Source organism: Poecilia reticulata, linkage group LG10 (assembly GCF_000633615.1).
Source record: "Poecilia reticulata strain Guanapo linkage group LG10, Guppy_female_1.0+MT, whole genome shotgun sequence".
NCBI lineage: Eukaryota > Metazoa > Chordata > Actinopteri > Cyprinodontiformes > Poeciliidae > Poecilia > Poecilia reticulata.
In genome coordinates this window covers 25,283,582-25,300,826 of record NC_024340.1, presented here as the reverse complement: position 1 = coordinate 25,300,826, position 17,245 = coordinate 25,283,582, and the positions used below count along the sequence as shown (strand labels likewise).

At 37.7% G+C, this 17,245-nt stretch overlaps 3 protein-coding genes across 6 annotated transcripts in view; 2 read left to right on the top strand and 1 right to left on the bottom strand.

Moving 5' to 3' along the window:
* LOC103471291 (arylsulfatase I-like) overlaps positions 1–1,452 on the bottom strand; it is an 8,381-nt gene extending 6,929 nt beyond the window's left edge. Inside the window, exons 1-2 of one of the 3 annotated variants that reach the window (XM_017306987.1) lie at positions 1,376–1,452; positions 566–696 (exon numbers count right to left, since the gene is read on the bottom strand). The gene's annotated coding sequence lies outside the window, so the exon portion shown is untranslated. Of the gene's footprint in view, positions 1–565; positions 957–1,375 lie in introns of all 3 variants that reach the window. The other 2 variants (XM_017306986.1, XM_017306988.1) reach the window with 2 other exon arrangements.
* Positions 1,453–5,013: 3,561 nt separating this feature from the next.
* On the top strand, positions 5,014–10,728 carry LOC103471292 (transcriptional regulator ATRX homolog). Its single transcript, XM_008420187.2, has 8 exons — positions 5,014–5,261; positions 6,872–6,924; positions 7,019–7,092; positions 7,187–7,251; positions 7,342–7,504; positions 8,500–9,888; positions 9,964–10,064; positions 10,181–10,728. Exons 1-8 carry the CDS (start codon positions 5,154–5,156, stop codon positions 10,208–10,210), a joined length of 1,983 nt encoding a protein of 660 aa, XP_008418409.2. The 5' UTR covers positions 5,014–5,153; the 3' UTR covers positions 10,211–10,728.
* A 410-nt stretch (positions 10,729–11,138) lies between these two features.
* On the top strand, positions 11,139–16,847 carry tmco6 (transmembrane and coiled-coil domains 6). 2 transcript variants are annotated; one of them, XM_008420189.2, is made up of 13 exons: positions 11,139–11,359; positions 12,223–12,323; positions 12,405–12,517; positions 12,606–12,789; positions 12,875–12,979; positions 13,869–13,960; positions 14,069–14,185; positions 14,293–14,407; positions 14,718–14,898; positions 15,778–15,872; positions 15,963–16,130; positions 16,226–16,350; positions 16,434–16,847. In XM_008420189.2, coding segments are annotated over exons 1-13 (1,488 nt in total). In that variant the 5' UTR covers positions 11,139–11,268; the 3' UTR covers positions 16,435–16,847. The 2 variants fall into 2 exon arrangements, with proteins under 2 accessions (XP_008418411.1, XP_008418410.1); XM_008420188.2 differs by having other exon boundaries at positions 14,290–14,407.
* The last annotated feature ends 398 nt before the right edge of the window (positions 16,848–17,245 follow it).

Genomic DNA, 17,245 nt, shown 5'->3' with positions numbered 1-17,245 from the left:
AAGATATATTTCACATTAAAGGTGAAGAAGGTTCCTTCAAAATCCTTATAGATCCTCCCAGTTTAGTTCAAAACCCTTCCTCTACAGACTCAAGTGAACTTAGACATACTTCATAAAGTCAACATGTTTCTAATATAATCTTTATATCTGCCTGCAGCTCCTGCTGCTACTGCTCTGTGTTAGTCTTCACCAGATGTTGGTTTTGGCAGAAGGAATCATTAGTGTTACTGAATACGGCTGCTCCCCTACACTGTGAACACTAACCCCTTTCTAATCAAGAGAGCCCTGCCCGTAAGCCTGGACATTACTCCCTCTCTCTGCTAATCTGAGTGAGTCTGGTTGGAAGTGCTTCTTCTTTCATTTTTATTTCTCAGCATAGAATCAAAAGCTTTCCCTCATTTCTATTCAACTTGTTGTCTCCATGTTATGAACAGTATACAGTCTTTTTTCAATTGTTGGCAGCTATTTCTTCTTTTTGTCAAGCATACTACAGAAAAATCTAATGAAAAATGTCATGTCTTTTTCAAAATTGTGCCTAAGAAAGAAAGCACTTTGTTTTAAATACCACTGCAAGAGGTGTGAGTTCTTAGGTTTCGGCCCAAACAAGGAATCACGGTGCATATGGCGCCGCATCCCAACTCAACATCAAGCAGGACTCTATGTTTTGGAGCAGAGGAAAAGCAGGTGATGCCAGACCTGCAACAGAGATACAGGAACAGAGGTTGGGGTACCCCTACTGTATGAAAGGCACAGCTCTCCTCCCATGAATGGGGTGAGAAACTGACAAACCTGAGGCATGATAGAGACATTTTCCCCTGACCCAAGCTCCAGCTCAAGGAAACCTTAAGAATTTCACTTACCAGTAAGTATACCTTGAAAACTCATTAAACCGTCCAATCAATAGCAATGATGGATGCTGTGTACAAAGGGCAAACAGACTCATTGACTCCACGCCTCTGTAAATTTGCCATGCGGCAAAATGACAAAAGGCAGTCATGAAAAAAACTGAAAAACAAATAGGCTCCATTGAAATGAGAGGAAATGTAAATTTCTTAAAAGCTAATGACAAGACCAGATGAAAACTGGTCATGGAGGCTTCTAGCATCCTGACAGCACAATGAACTAGATGTTGGACTTTCTGGCAAGTGCTAATTGTCTCTGTAGAATAGTGTACTCTCCTGAGGTCTGGATAAAGTACACAAAATAATATAATGTATTCTTGGAGTTTAATTAGTGAAAAGCCTTATAAAGTTTGCGTGGTTAGGAGATAATAACGTGTGATTTACTATATAAGGGCATCCTTTAATGTCAGAAAATTAGCAGTTCAGAAACAAACATCCATGCTTATCTTTTAATCAGAGTTGAAAGAGTTTACCCTTTCTAGGAATTTCATCAGCTGCTTCCGGGTTGGAGCTCAGCGGTGACGCTCTCTCAGATCCAGACCCTCGAGCTCTCCATGCATATGTTTAACTTGGCTCTCATGGAGTTGAAGCAGCGCCTGGTCCAGCAGCAATACTTCATTACAACCTTCTTTCCAGTCGTCTGGATTAAATACTGCAAGGATCCCACAGTGAAATCAGACTGTGCATGAGTTTGTGTGCTTTTAGTACACTGGCTCCGTTATGAAATTATCTAAGTGTTCACACATCCTTGCAAGTGTTTTCTAAATTTGCTCAGGTGGCAGGAATGGCAGGCTGCGGTAAGCAGATTTCACTGGTGGAAGTAGCAGGTAATTACCTGCAAAGAGACCGCAGATGAGCGATGCTAAACACCTGGAATGCAGATTTATGTCCTGGGCTAACCTGTATAAATGCATCTGTTGTTTTGTGGCCTCTTGCTATTAGAGCAAAGGGAAATTTTCAACTTTTTTGTCGTTTCTGCTTCATTAGACGTACTACCTGTTTGCATCGATGCTTGAATAAAATTGATTTGTAAAAATGTGACACAGCAAATTGTAGAAATAGCTGTTCCTCAGTCTATCCTTTTGATACTAAAAATAGGAACCAATTCAGCCATTTTGTCTGGCTGAGCTGATTATAATTGTATGCGTTAGTGAGGTAAAAAAAAAAAAAAGGATTGTGGAAGGTGTTGAAATCAATCTTGGTGAGACCCGCTAAGCACCGACATTGAATTTGGAATCCAGTCTGTTTGCCTTTCCTGCGTTTCCGATGAATGGGGCTCTTTCAGTTTGCAGCCTTCTGCGTTCTCCCTTTTAATTTGACCTCAGGTCTCACTGCCACCTCTCCCAGCCTGCCCTGTCCTCTGCCCAGCTGGCTTTATTTTCTCCCCAAACTAATCAGAAAAGTAAGGGTCACATGTTTATCCAAACACAAATGAGAGAGAGGAGACCAGCTTTCCCGGCAGCTCTCTGATTGGATTGTTTGATTGGGTGGTTTGTTGATTGGCTGGCTCAGGCGATTAGAAAAAGTCACTCATGCGCTGAATTATTGTGTGGAGGTGTTGACTGAGGTGTCGCATATATGGGACAACGCTGGTACCAAAGTCTGCATTGATATGACATTCAGGAACGATCCGATTCTTCTGGATGGATCTTTACCGATTAAATTTATTTTTCAGCTCTAAGTATTTAATATCTAGGTGTTTTATGGGAATGTGGATCTTTCAGATCAATTTGAGAAGCAATTTTGATAGGTAAAGCTAAAATTTTTGTGTCACGTAGCGCGAGGTGCTGGTCTTGACTTGGTCTTCTTGGGTAGGTCGTCTTGACTACAATTCTGCTATGTGGCTCCTTAGTTCCATGTCCTCTCCCACCCACCTTCTTTCCATCCCCTTTCTGTTGGATTTCTTTCAAAATAAATGCCACCAGTGGCAAAAAAAAGTGAAGTTCATTGCTATGTTAGGACAGAAGACGAGATGTTTCCATCCCTGAAATTATGATGCATAGAATCACATATCTAAGTCTAAACTATGTTACAGAGAGTAAACATAATAAAAACATGCTTTATCTGTGACATTGTTCATTAAATGGCACATTTCTAATGCATTAAAATTAAATATGATCGGTACAGTTAATGATATTAGCGATTAGGTAATCCATTCAGCAAGTACTTTTACTTTTAATACAGAAGTGTTTTTAAAAACCAGTACTTTTTTACTTTTACTTAAGTACAAATGTTAATGTGGTAGTTTTACTTTTACTTGAGTACATTTTTGTATGTGTATTTGTACTTTTACTTAAGTACATTTTTTGAGTACTTTCTCCACCACTGCTCAGGAGTAGGAGATTGTTTTTCTTTTCAACAAGAGCATGAAAAGGTGAGCAAAACTCTGCAAAGCTGAAAATGTACCTATAGAATAACAAGAGTAAGCTCATTTTTAGCTTTGGGGTGATATCGTAATCTGTTCTTGAACAAACTCATGCATGTGCTTCACTTTTCTTTTTTTCCCCAAGACTTGAAAACTACTCCAGGTGGCATTAATCAGTCTGTAGACTTGACCGCAGTCTCCCCTGAGAGCTTGACATTAGCTTCAAAATGTTTTTATTGATAATTTTGCTATGTACTCTCCTCTGATAAGTAAGTAATTGGTTCTGAAAAGCATATATTTTTTCCCTAATGGCCAGCTAATTGGATGTGGCAACAAATTCCTCTGACTTCAAATATGCAGACAACACACACAACATAAATATGTTGATACAATTCTTTTCTAAAGTCTGATGCACCTTTTTGAAATTCGTTTGCCTTGTTACTGCAATGCTCTCTTTCAGAAAGATTGATTTTTATGTTTACAATTTTCCAGAATCAAAGTGCCAATGTTTTTTTACCAAAGTTGATTACTTTTTCAGCCAAGAGAGAAAGCTGATGGGACCCAGATCAGCAGTCAAAGGAGTTCTGAATAGTAAATGTTTAGGGTTTGACCAAGCTGGCTCCTTCTCCAGGCCCATAATTTGGATGTTTAGTGATTCTATTGAATTTCTCACTCTGCCCTAAACTTTTCCTCAGACTTAAGAGCATCCCTCCATTACCAGCTATCCTTGCAGAATCGTGGCGAGGCTGGGAACTATGTTTTGAGCAGTCATTGGCCAAAAATCAGGATACACCCTGGAGAGGACAAACCCAGGTGAAAAAAAAGTATACTTTAGTATACTAAATTTTAACATACTTTTATCGATGTACTTAAAATGTACTATTTTGGAACAACTAATTTTGTGCTTTGTATACTTTAGTAGTATTTAAATAGTATTAAAGTACAACTAATAGTATATTTTGGTATACTATACGTACTTTTTTGGAACAACTTCAAGTGTACTTGGTGTACTATACTTTTTAAATATATTTCAGAGCTTTATTATTTTGATATAATTATATTTTGAGTAATAATTCTGTCAGAATTATATTAAAAATGTATATTTAATATTCTTCAAATATATTTTAAATATACTATTAATATATTAGTAATGTATTTAAATTACACTTAATTTTTATTTTTGATTTCCTGCTATTGATAATAAACAATTTTAATTACTCGTAAAAATCTTTATTCCTACGTACCTATTTTGTAAATGAAATGCATAACTACAGTACTTACATTGTAGTGTATTTTTGTACAATTATGTATAAGTGTGTTTAAAGTACTAATTTCGAAATTGGTACACGTGTATTTTTAGTATACTTCAGATATACTTATAGGTAGTACACGTAATAATTAGTATACTTAAAGTGTACTTTCACAAATGTAAGTATGTTTGAAGTAGCTATACTAAAGTATACTTTTTTTTCACCTGGGAACGCCAGCAGTAAAACACACAGCCATGCAGGCACAGACCAAACAGCAGTGTTCTGGTGCTTCCCTGATTGTTTAAAATTGATTAAAAAAATGACAACTTGTGTTAGAAATTAGAATTAATAAATCTAAAACACATTAATTATGATCTAAACTTAAAGGAATTTGGTTTCCTTTAAAAAATATGGTTGAATAATCCGTGAAATAATAGAAACTAAAAGGTGGAAGCGCCGACACCATGAACTACATCTCCCATGATGCACTGCAGCGGTTACGGGAAATACATCCTGTATCGGAGTTCAACATGCGGGTTTCAGTTTGAACGAGTCCGTGTACCATGTGGCTAGTTTTAACGACAAAATCCTAATTTCTGTAGTTTTCTGTTTGTTTTGTCCGTTTTCGCTTTGATCATGTCTGTGAACGCATCGCAACAGGAGCTGAACCAGCTCATCTACCGCCATCTGAAGGAGCATGGTTTCCTTTCAGCTGCAGAGGAGCTTCAGAGGCACAGCCCACAGGTCAACACAGTGCACACAGACACACTGTTACGTAGATTACTAACGTTATTACTGCAAAAATGCGCCAAACTCCGCAAAAATTCTGCGGACTTATGAAACACTAATCATAAGCTGACCAGTGAGTTTGTTTTTGTCTTTTGTTGCGTTGCAGTGACAAAACTTATACCGGTTGAAACTTAGCCCTCCGATATTTTAGAACAAATAGTTACTTGGATTAAAAAAAAAAATGCTTTCTTGCATTAGACAACACCAGCTCACAATGGTGAACATTGGTGCAATGTCCATGGGATATTCTGTTCAAAGAAAATTTACTGTGACTTGCAGGAACGGGTACGTGATCCACTGCAGCTTATTCCTGTGGAAAGAAGGAAAATAACTTTTTGAGATAAAAAAAAAAAAACCATGAACCTGTAAATTTAACTTATTCAAAAATAAAAAGCTCTTTTTAAAAGAGTGGTTCTCACTAAACAGTTTGATCCCAACAAGTGTTTTCTTTACTTTTGTATAAAGGACGTAAAACTATTTGTCATTCAGGTGCTATGGAGTATGAAGTTGCTTAAAAGAAATAAGATAAATTACTGCGAGTTGAAAGTCATTCTTAAAACTAATTCTCATGAAAACTACTGTTTTTAAAAGTACTTTTTATCCAATATTTTTCTTCTGATAAAAGTGTACTTGCAGTTGTGTGAGACATGGGAGCAAAGAAACTCCTTCATATAATCTGGTTTCAGTCAGATCTGTACTGTGTGTACATTTTTGGGCTGCCTCCTACTAATGTTAAATAGCCGTGTGCATTTACAGTAAAGTTATTGGCATACAGCACCTGACCCTAATTTTTGGAACCCAGGAAAATATATTTGAAAATGTATTTTTTTGTTGAAATGGCATAATCACACACAAAAATAACGCTGCAGTTATGAGGAGTCTTTTACCATCTTTATCAACTTCCTCAATAAGGAAACTTTGTGTTCTTGTTCCGCTCTTTTGTTCAGAATTTATAATTTATGATTACTCTGACCATTGACACCGAAAATCTGAGATGAGCAGCTATTTTTCTCTTTCCTGACTTTCAACCACATGCCTCGCTTGAATGAAATGTTTTCTCTTCCTCATGTTGATGAATATTCATTCATTACCCAGAAAGAATTGAAATTATGAATTATTTCCCAGACAATCTGATGAATTTAATAAACAAAATAAAAACTTAACAAATGTGCCAGTGAAGGTAAAGATCATACTAAAACTGAGAACGTGTCATTTAAAAGACCACAATCAAAATATTTTGAGACGGTGTCTGCCGTGATTGGGTTCTGTCGTGAGCAATAAGATTAAAAAAAAAAAATCTTGGTTATTTGAGATCTTCTAGTATTGATTTCAATTTTTACTCTGTTAAATACACTAAAAGCCAATTTGAAAGATTAATTTTGTCAAAATGTAGATGCAGTTGAGCCCGTGGGAGGTTAGAACATTATAATATTACGTATAAGTAATGTATTAATAAAATATCAGAATACTGGAACAACTGTTTTTATTTAAATAATACCAAGTTTGAAATGCAGTGTGCTCAACTAAAATTTTGATGTTTTAACTTTGTTTTTTATTTCCTACAGGGGGAGTCAAACTCATCAGTCTCTTTACTAGACATCTACAAATCATGGTTAAAGTGAGCCTTTTTTTATCAAATGAACAGAACGATTATCTCTGGGGATTTTTCCTGCGTTGACATGAACTCAAACTGTCGTCTTTACTCCTGACAGGGATTCAAAAAAGAAAAGGCGTCGGAAATCAGAAAAATGCTCAAAATCGGGAGAAGGAAAGACTCCCTCTAAAGGTGCAGCTTTTATTTTTCTCTCTTACTGGCATTCATATTTTTTTAAATTATTGTGGCTCCTTTTGAACATGTTTTGTCTGCTTGTCATTTTAAGCCAAGGCTGCTTCACCAAGGAAGAAGACGGATAAACCAGCTAAAATCCCAGCTTCACCAAAGAAGGTAAACCTTTCATCTCCTCCTGTGTCACCTCTTCAATATTTTTATTCAATATTTATTTAATTTTTTTTTTAATTTAATTTTTTTTTTAAGTCTGTTCCAGCAAAAAGAAAAAAAAGTGACGAAAAGCCAAGTCAAAGTGTTAAAGCAAAGAAATCTAAGCCTAACACAACGGAGAAAGCCGCCGGTGACGGGTCAGACTCTGACAGCAGTCTGGACATAGAGAAGTGGAAGAAAGTACTAGACCAGTTGACAGGTGGGAGAGTGTTTGTGAAGCTTAGTACATTTTGGCAATGTGAATATTCTTGCTCTGTGCTGTGCAAAAGTATTCATACATGTTGACATTTTGTCATGTCACATCCACAAACTTCATTTTAACTCATTTGTGAAATGGGCAGAATAAAATTGTTTGCAAGTAAGAATATGAAAAGTGTGGCATGCATTTATATTCAGCCTTCCTGAGTCAATACATTGTAGAAGTACGACTTGTGGTGATTACAACTGTAGATTTCATTTGGGTGTGTTACTACCAGAGCTTTGAGCATTTGGAGATGAGTTTCTTTTCTGCAAAATAACTCAACTGCAGTCAGATTGGACGCAGAGCATAGGTGTGGACTTTGCCTGAGCCGTTTGAAGACATGATTGTGTGTGTGTGTGACTCAATCTTGTCATAAAATAGAATAGAATTGAATTGAATAGAAGTACTTTATTCATCCCAACCGGGAAATTACTGTGCAGTTGCAGCATGCACATACACACAGAACAAATTACAAAATAAAAATAAAATGTAGAATGGAAGATTCTGTACAATATGAACAGTGAATATTAATAATCTGTACAATCTGTACAATAGTGCTTTGTAAACAATCTGTACAATATTAATTTATGGACAGATATGTACAACGGTAACTTAACGTTTGTTATATAAAGTGATGGCCTGTGGCAGGAAAGATTTCCTGTATCTGTCCCTACGACAGCGGAGCTGAAGCAGTCTGTGTGAGAAAGTGCTCCGCTGTCTGTCCACTGTGTGGTGGAGAGGGTGCAGCTTGTTGACCATGATAGACAACAGCTTCTTCAGCGTTCTCCTCTCCACCGCATTTTCCAGGGTCTCCTTAAATGTTAAATGCATTGTTAAATGTCAGGTATATTAAAGTTTGTGGTTGTAACACAACAAAATCTGAAAAAGTAAATTCAACTCGGCGCTGGTGTTTGAATCATTCAGCCAAATTTCTGTTTGCTGTGTCTCTGCAGAGGCCGACGTTGCCAAGATGGAAACCATCAACGCTCTGGCCTCTGAAACGCAACCCAAGAAAAAGAGAGTCAGAAAGCCGCAAGCCAAACCTCTGTCCAAAGCCGACGCTCCCGTCCAGCAGAATGGTGAGACAACTGGACAGGATGAACAGGGCAAAGAGAAAGTTGGGACACAAACGCCGACAAAGAGGAACCCAGAAAAAAGGAGCATGAAAGAAGATCCAGAACCGGTGACCTCCCCGAGCAAGCAGAGTCCAAATAAAAGAGCAAAAAGTGAAGAGGACAAGCAGGCTTCGTCCGAACTTCCTGAGAAAGTTGAAAAACAAACACAATTGCAAGAAACGTTGGTCCCTGTGAATGCCAAAGATGAAATGGCACATGAAACCAAGAAAAAGAAGAAGAAGAAAAAGAAAGAAAAGGAGGAAAATGGGGACAAGACAGAGGGGAGTGCAAATGAGACAAATGGTGATGGAAAAGACAGAACACAAAAGAAGAGTGAAATCACCGAGCCGGAGGATGCTGGTAAGACAGAGGGAGCAAAGAGAACGACTAAAGGAGGACAGATGGAAGAGAGGGGCTGTGACGGCGAGAACATTTCTGAGTTAAGCTTACAGAAAAAGAAAGCAAAAAAGAAGGAAAAAGACAAATCCAGCAGCGAGGAAGGTTTAGCTCAAATAGACACAAAAATGATGGCTGTTAGTGAAGAAAATTCCAAACAACCAGATAAAAAAACAAAACCGAAGAAAAAGAAAGAAAATGACAATATGGAGGGTAATTTAGACTATATAAGTGGGGAGAAAAACAGTGGTGAGCAAAACATTGAAGAAATGGAGAACGCTAAGGAAATGGTAACAAAAGAGAAAACCAGCAGTGAGGAATCTTTGGCTGAAATACATAAAAAGAAAGAAAAGAAGAAGAAGAAAAAGGTGCTTTACAATGAAGGGAGTTCAGAACTGGTAGAAGAAGATTTGAAAGCAAATCCAGAGCAAATCATAACGAGTACGGATGAAGCTGGAGGCGACAAGACATGCGAGCAAAACGATCAGGGAAAGAAAGCAAAGAAAAGGAAAGACAAAAGCCGTGTGGAGGAAAATTTAGAGCCTGAAACTATGGCAGTGGAAGAACATGTTGAAGACGAATACAACTCGGAGCAAGTGAGTGGGAAAAAGAAATCAAAGAAGAAGAAAAGAGAGTCTCTTGGCTGCAAAGAATTCCCTGAGGAAGTAGCTCAAGAAAAGAAAGCAAAAAAGAAGAATGAGAAGTCTGATGAAAATGATTCGGTTGAAGAAAAGCCAAAAGACGACAACGACGATCATACGAACAATAAATCTACGTTGGAGACAGACGAGGGGAGTCTGGAAATCGCAAGTCCTCTGAAAAGAAAGAAAAGTGAGTCACAAGCAGAATGTGTTTATGGCAGTGTGCAGTTTCAGTTTGTTTACCTTCATCTTCATTTTCTTTCAGAGAAAAACAAATTAAAATCAGACGAGGCTCCAGAGGAAGCTGAAATTTCTACACAAACTGCCTCCACAACACAATCTAACTCAGCTGACGTCCACAAAAAGGTACTAAAATCACTCGAGATTAGCAGATTAATGAACTCTAAAATGGTCCGTCTCTTTACTGTTGAATCATACATGTACAGTAACTGTAACTAACCCCTGATGTTAATCTTCCACAGAAAAAGAAATCCAAGAAGACAGAGTTGTGAGAAGAATCGACTCTTTAACCCAGTAGAGGCTCAGAGTGAAGCTACGCATCATTTCTAACCAGAACTACATGGGTTAAAAAGTCAGCATAAAAAAACTTGTAAATATAATGGATATTTTAATTTTGGTACTATTTGTACTTTTTTTTAATACCACGTGAAGGTGTGTTTTTACTACATGTCATGTTTATAGTGTCCGATCTTTCACCTGGGAGACTTCTACATTAAATTTCTGATCATACTTCATATGTTAGTTCAAGGACTGCAGTTAAAAAAAATAAAAAAGTGTCCCTGTACATTTTTGCTCATTTGTTGATATTTAATCACTCCTCTGCCACTAGGATTTTGTGGCCAAGAAAATATCTCAACTATTTTTTTACCATCTTTGTATTCATAAAAATTTTAACTGTTTAGTGTTTAGGGTATTTTTAAAAACCGTCAAAAAAGATTCTTTTGTTGCAAGTTTTGGTGTACATTGCACATAAATGTTTTAATACAAAATAAATATAGTTTTGTATTGACTACTCACCTTCCTTCTAGTGTCCTATGTAGAACATGCACATGGTAAATTGTTTTAACATTTATTTGCTACTATATGTGGATGTTATCCTGAATTTGGTTCTGGTATGTCAAGAATATGATATAAATTTGTGATTGTGTGCTTGTTCCTCTGCCAAAGGCCCTGGGAACTGAAAATATGTCATCTGGTTTTTAGCCACATAATCATACTTTCTCAAATCAGATTTTCCTCTTGTGCAATAAAAGATTACTCTTTTACATAAAATTGGTCTTTTTACCTTTTTTTTTCTTTGCCATTGGTGTCAACAAATATATCCACTTATTGCTGTAGCAGCTTAAAAAAAAATTTCAAGCGTCGCATTATGTACGTCCGCTAGGCGGCGACGCAGCCCGTAAAGGCAGGTGAAACGACAGCAGCAAGCAAGAGTCCCGGATGTCATGACTGCCATGGTTACAGTTCCTGCTTACATCGATAGGAACAGCATCTGACGGAAAGTTTGTTTTTGTAGTTTTATGCTAAACTCCGTTTTGCTGCCTGTGAAATGTGGAGATTAAACAAAGTTCGCCATAAAGCTGGTGGGCATGCTAACAGCCTGGAGGAGCTCAGGACGAAGAGGAGAGAAAAAGAAAGAGGTAAGACTTTTGGTAGTGGGTAAGCTGTCAGTGAGTGTATGAAAAACTCAGTATACCCACATTTATTTAGTTTGATCTAAGAAGGAAAGCCACTACACCTAACAAACTGATCGTCTTCAGATTTAGCCACCTTATTAATGGAGATGTTTGGAGAGTTTGCTGACCTCCGGAAGGAAGGAAATGCATCAGTAGCATTAAAGATAACTCGTGTTATCATAATTATGTCATTAACACAAATGCGTTTCTACAGTTCTTCATAAAAGACAACACCCCTTTAACTTTTCTTTTCTGTGTTTGTTTCCATGCATCTTCAGTCTTGTGTATCTCACCGTTTTGTTTTTATTGACGACTGTTGCGTCAATGAAAACAAAAGCGATGTGCTTCCTTCTTGTGTGGTACTTAATAACTAAAGATTGATTGACCTGAGGAGGATTTGAAGCAATTTTCAAGCGAGTCCAATAAGTCCACAGTGGGAAAAGTTGCTTACAAGTAGCAACATTTGAACAGAGCAATGTTGAGAAACTACAGAATGCCTACGAGCTCAATTTCAGGCTCTGTAGGCTTAGTTATCTCTTACACCTTACAATAGTCGAAGTTACTATGATACTGTGAGAGATAAATATTTTCACAAACTGGCCGCTACGCTGCACAAAAATCCTAAACGCAGCAGTTAACGTACAAGATAAGTGCTGAACAGAAAATAAAGAAGGTGCTGCAGTGGCTTAGTCAAAGTCCGAACATGAACTTCATTAAAAATGTTTTAGTTCATGTAAAATGTGGTAAGTATCTGAAAACTGATAGGCTACTCCCAAATAATTGAGTTTTAAAGCATTGTGGGGGTCTTATTGTCCTTTCTGCTTCAGCACTGAGGCAAGCCCGCAGAGACAGACAGCTTGTGAGCAAGAGGCTCCTTCTTAATGAAGATGAAGAACAGGACACCATGGAGGTTACACCTGGGGAACAGGTAAGTTTCACTAGCTCTGATTGATGACTTGCCCCTAGTTTGACAATATAAGTACTATATACTGATTTTCGTTCTCCCCAGGATGTGGTCACCTTGTTCCAAAAACTTCAGCATGGCAGCACAGAAAAAGAGGCCTTCTTAAGACCCTTGAGTAAAGCTCTGCGTAACCCATCAGCTCAACTCACCTTCATCAAGTATGGTTTTAACATCCATCACCATAAAAAGTCAGTTCAGTCAATTTCACCTCTGATAAACTGTGTGTGTGTGGACGTGTCCCATCAGGCTGGAGAACAGCATGCACCTGCTGGTCGGCCTCCTCACCGGCTCTGATGCTCGCTGCCGTCTGCAGGCTGTTCGCTGTCTTCATGAGCTCTCTCACTCCCCCCACACCAGCGCCGCGTCCGCCTGTCTGCCTGCTACTCCCTATCTGCTCACATACCTGTCAGGCCAGAGCACCAAGTTCACAGTGGGTCTTTGTCCATCTCACATGTTCCTTATTAGTAGCATCATGTTATTAAAGAGACAGTTTCTGCACGATTCTGTCTGCACAGGAGCTGTGTCTGTACACACTGGGGAATATATGCCCGGAGAGCGAGAAGGTAAAAGAGAGGCTTCTGGCCCAGGGAATCATCCCAGCACTGGCCGGCTGCATACAGGTGAGCTATAAATTGTGATGGAAAAGTAACTATATCTGGAGTAATTTCTGTTTATATGTTTGTGCAAAAACTTTAAGAGCATCAAACCACATTTGGAAAAAAAAAATAACAATATGAAAAAATCTGTTTGTGTTTGAACCTGAAATGACCTGCAAAAAAAAAATCTCAAAAGAGTTTTACAAATACATAATTTTGAAATTGATAGTTATTGCTTTGTATCAATAATTATTCAGTTGTTGTTTTTTTTGTTAGTTTTTGCATCAGTGAAATAATTAGAGAGTTTTGAAAAGTCTGGAACTTGCTTTTATCATTTCACTTTCCAAGTCTGGATAAGTGAGGCAAAATTTACTTTTCTTAAAAATTTGCTTAAAGAAGAAAATTCTTCCTGGGATTCCATACTGAGTTATATCCATATATTTTTTTTCTTAACATATTGTTTTTTTCTGTAAATTATCCTTCATTCATTTTTTTTCTTAGTTGTATGATTTGCAAATAAGTTTAAAAACAACAATATATTTTTCTCTAATAAAGAAGAAAATAGGTTTTCAAAACCCTCTAAAAGGAATAATAATAATGTGGTGGGGTTTTTTCAAACAGATTTCAAGTGTAAAAAATTGCAGTTTGAGCTTTAAGGAATAAGCATTTAGAGTTTGGTAATTTAGTCTAAAGTAGACAAACAGGAGTGTTGTATATATTTTTATTGTTGCTATAAATTAACCAGTTTCCTCTGCCAAAGTGATGAATCACGCTGTTTCAAATTTAATAGAGAAATGTTTAAATATGTAAAGGCCTGTAAAATCTCTGAAATTCAAATTGTGGAAAAAAACCACACGTGATGGAGATAGAAAATGTGTAAATTAAAAAAGTCTGTTTTTATTTGACATTTCAGAACCACAGACATAACCTGGCAGTGGTGGAAGCTGCAGGCTTCGCCCTCTTTCAGCTTCTGCAGAGCAAAGATGCAGCGCAGAAAGTTATCCCGTCAGTACGCTCAGGGCATCAGCTTCCTCTTGGAAAATTACATGTTCTGAACAACATTCCTCGTTAACACATCGGTGAGATCTGAATAGTTTTACTGTGTGCGTGCAGGGCAGTCCTGGCCTCCAGCTTACCTTCACAGCTGCTATCAGTTCTGACCCCTGACCCTGATTTTGGTCTGGCTCCAGCTATAGAGTGTGCATGGTGTCTGCACTCCCTCACATCCAGGTGAAGGCTTTGATATTCAGATAGTTTTTAAAAAAAAATCTTTGCACATTTGTTTTTACTTGTGGTAATACTTGTTTTCTATCTTTTCTCAAACTTGCATTTAGCAGCTCTGAGGATCACGGAGAGCTGCTGGCGCAAGGGGCCTTGAAGCAGTGTTGTTCCTTGTTAGTGTCGCTAGGTGGTGCTGTGGCTGATGGAAACACTGACCAAGGCGTGGAGCTGGTGTGTAAATTCTTACTTTTCGGCTTTTATGCTGTCACTTGTCACTTTATACTGGGTTCTTTTAATGTATTTTTTTTCCCTTTGTCCTATTGTACTATATATATATATTTTTTAATATTTGAAATCTCTCTCAAGACAAACTGGACATCACTTTTAGTTTAATTGAAAAAGTGCCTCATATTCTTTCTTGCATGTCAGTTAAGAAACAGATTTAAAGTAGCCTTTTTGGTAATTGGTGATTTATATATAATACTTAAATGTATTCAAGTATGTGCTGTTATAACTGATGAGTCAACAATATCCTCGGTAGCTTGTGTGTCCCCTGCTGAGGTGCGTTGGAAACCTCCTGTCGTCCTGCCCTTCTGAAGCTCTCCACTCTGAGCTGGGTGGTGTTGATCTGGTGGCGCCGCTGTGTGAACTTGTTGTTGCCCTCCTCCACACTCTGCCGGCCCTAGCCAAAGAGACAGCCTGGGTCCTCAACAACCTCACAGGTGTGAGCCGTCTCCGATCTCAATCACTCTGGGAACAAGTTGAGATTTTGTAACTGCAGGACTTGAGCAGGAACCGGTAGAGACACAAGTTGTCTTTAACATGACATGTCATACTAGCAGGAATCAGCGAAACGTCTGAACATAGAAGTGCTGCTGTAGATTTAATCATTCAGAGACTTTTAGACTTTAAGCGTCTTGCTAAAACTTTTTACCAGATTGGGTTAGGTATGAGGTATGAATACATTGTCACAATATACCAACCACAGTTTTGAAGTTTAGGTAAAATCATGAATGCTTTTTTTTTTCCACAGAAAAAATGTCAGAAAGTCATTTGTATTTCACTCTCTTGATATCACTAATTTAAATCTAGTGCAGTCACTTACCTTCTGCTAACTCACCTGAGGTTAATATCATCACAGTATAACTACAGCAGGCTTCAGATGTTGACTAGAGGAAATCAGTGAATAAACAGCTTCATGAAGACAAAGTAACACAGCAGACAGGTCGGAAATAAAGTTGTTTAGAACTTTAAAGCATGGGTTGGCATGTTTTTTTTCTTTAGTTATTTAGTTAAAATACATTGGAGCTTGAGGTTGTAATGTGACGAAATGTGCAAAGCCTTTGCGAGAACAGTAGACTAAGCAAAAAAAGACATATTTCCTAAGATCTAAGCAGCCGGAAATATCCAGGCGGCGGTTGTTGTGAAATAGAAGAAATGTGTCCTATTATCCTTTACGCATATGAATGCATTTAATCACTTGCAATGTTACTAACAGTTTAGCAAGAAATTACTGTAAATGTTTGGAATAAATCAGAAGCATCGAATCCTTTAGTTGTTGGTCAGTTTTAATCTGTGTGTTTCTCGCCTCTCTGTTCCAGCCCACTCCACAGAATCTTGTTCTGCTCTCTTAACTTTAAACTTGGTGCCGAGACTGTTGGAGCTTCTTCCTTTTTCTCAAGGCATTAATACTATGGTCAGCAAAAACTAAAGCCTTCAGCTGATATTGATTTTACCTTCTCCTTTTTGTCTAACACATAACAGGCATTGTTTGTGTTACATTTAGGTTCTAAGGGTTTTAGCAAACGTTGCCCATAAGAAAAAGGAGTTCTGCATCCGGCTGGCGGAGCTTGGACTGCTGTCTGCCCTCACTGCTACTCTAAAAATGGCCGACCAAAACGTGGTGACTCTGAGTCTGGAGGTCCTGTTCATGATGATTGTTAGCTGTCCACAGGTAGGCAGGGCCTAATAAAATGCTAAAACATTTTGCTTTTGCTAAGCTGCTGTAACAGTGTTTGCCTTTTTAAATGAGCCTGTTATTACCTCCAGATAGCAGAGCAGTTTGTCAGCCAAGGTGGACTTTCGGTTCTAGAAGCCATTCAGTACAATAGCGATGGAGAGGTGAGGCGAAGGGCAACATACCTCCTGGAGCAGCACATACTCACTGAAAAATAGTATGAAATAACCTTTATTTACTTTGACTTGCTTGTATTTTGTTGGGGTTACATCATAACAATGTAAGCTTTTTGTGTTGTAGGTGGGAAACGTTACTGGTTCATCCGACCCAGTGAAACCGACCCAATCCCAGGACAACTAAAAGAAAAGGAAGAATGTTGAGTGATTTGTCTTAACAAGTTGTCATGTTTTATATTCTACAGCCTCTACAATGATAAGTGTAGATTTTAAATTTTTATGTTTTTTTTTCTAAATAATGAATTGTACACGTTTACCGTTTTGCTCTGCACAATTTTTCAAATCCATGAAGATTTGACAAAATCTGATACGTAGTTTATGAAATTAGCTTTTTCTACAATGTGTTTCTGTGCTGGTACAATATACTCAGTGTAATGTATCTACATCCCCAGTTAGCAATGTACTAATGAATACATTTTCATATAATAAAAAAGATGATATATTTAAGTAGATTGTAATAAAAGTGAAACTAAACTTATTCTATTGATTTATTGCTCCCAAACTGATATGTTTTTATAATTTATATCTGTTCATTTTTGTTAACTGCGACTTACAGCTTATGAAAACCCCAAATCTGGTTTCTCAAGATATTACACAAGACCAACAATTTTTAATATCGAAATAATTTGTGACAGTGATATCACTGCCTCCATGCTCATGGAGGAAAATGGCTGCTTGGACACTGGGGGTAGTCACTGACTCCTTCCACCAGGTAGCCAAGCCACAAAAGTGCATTATTAAAGAAAATTGAGTAGAAGGTAAAAATGTGGTAGAAAGAGGTGAGCAAACAACAGGGCTATAAAGAACTTTGAGGAGGTTTAATAAACAAATAATTTCGAGGGAAATTCACACTTGCATACGACACAAATCAGATCT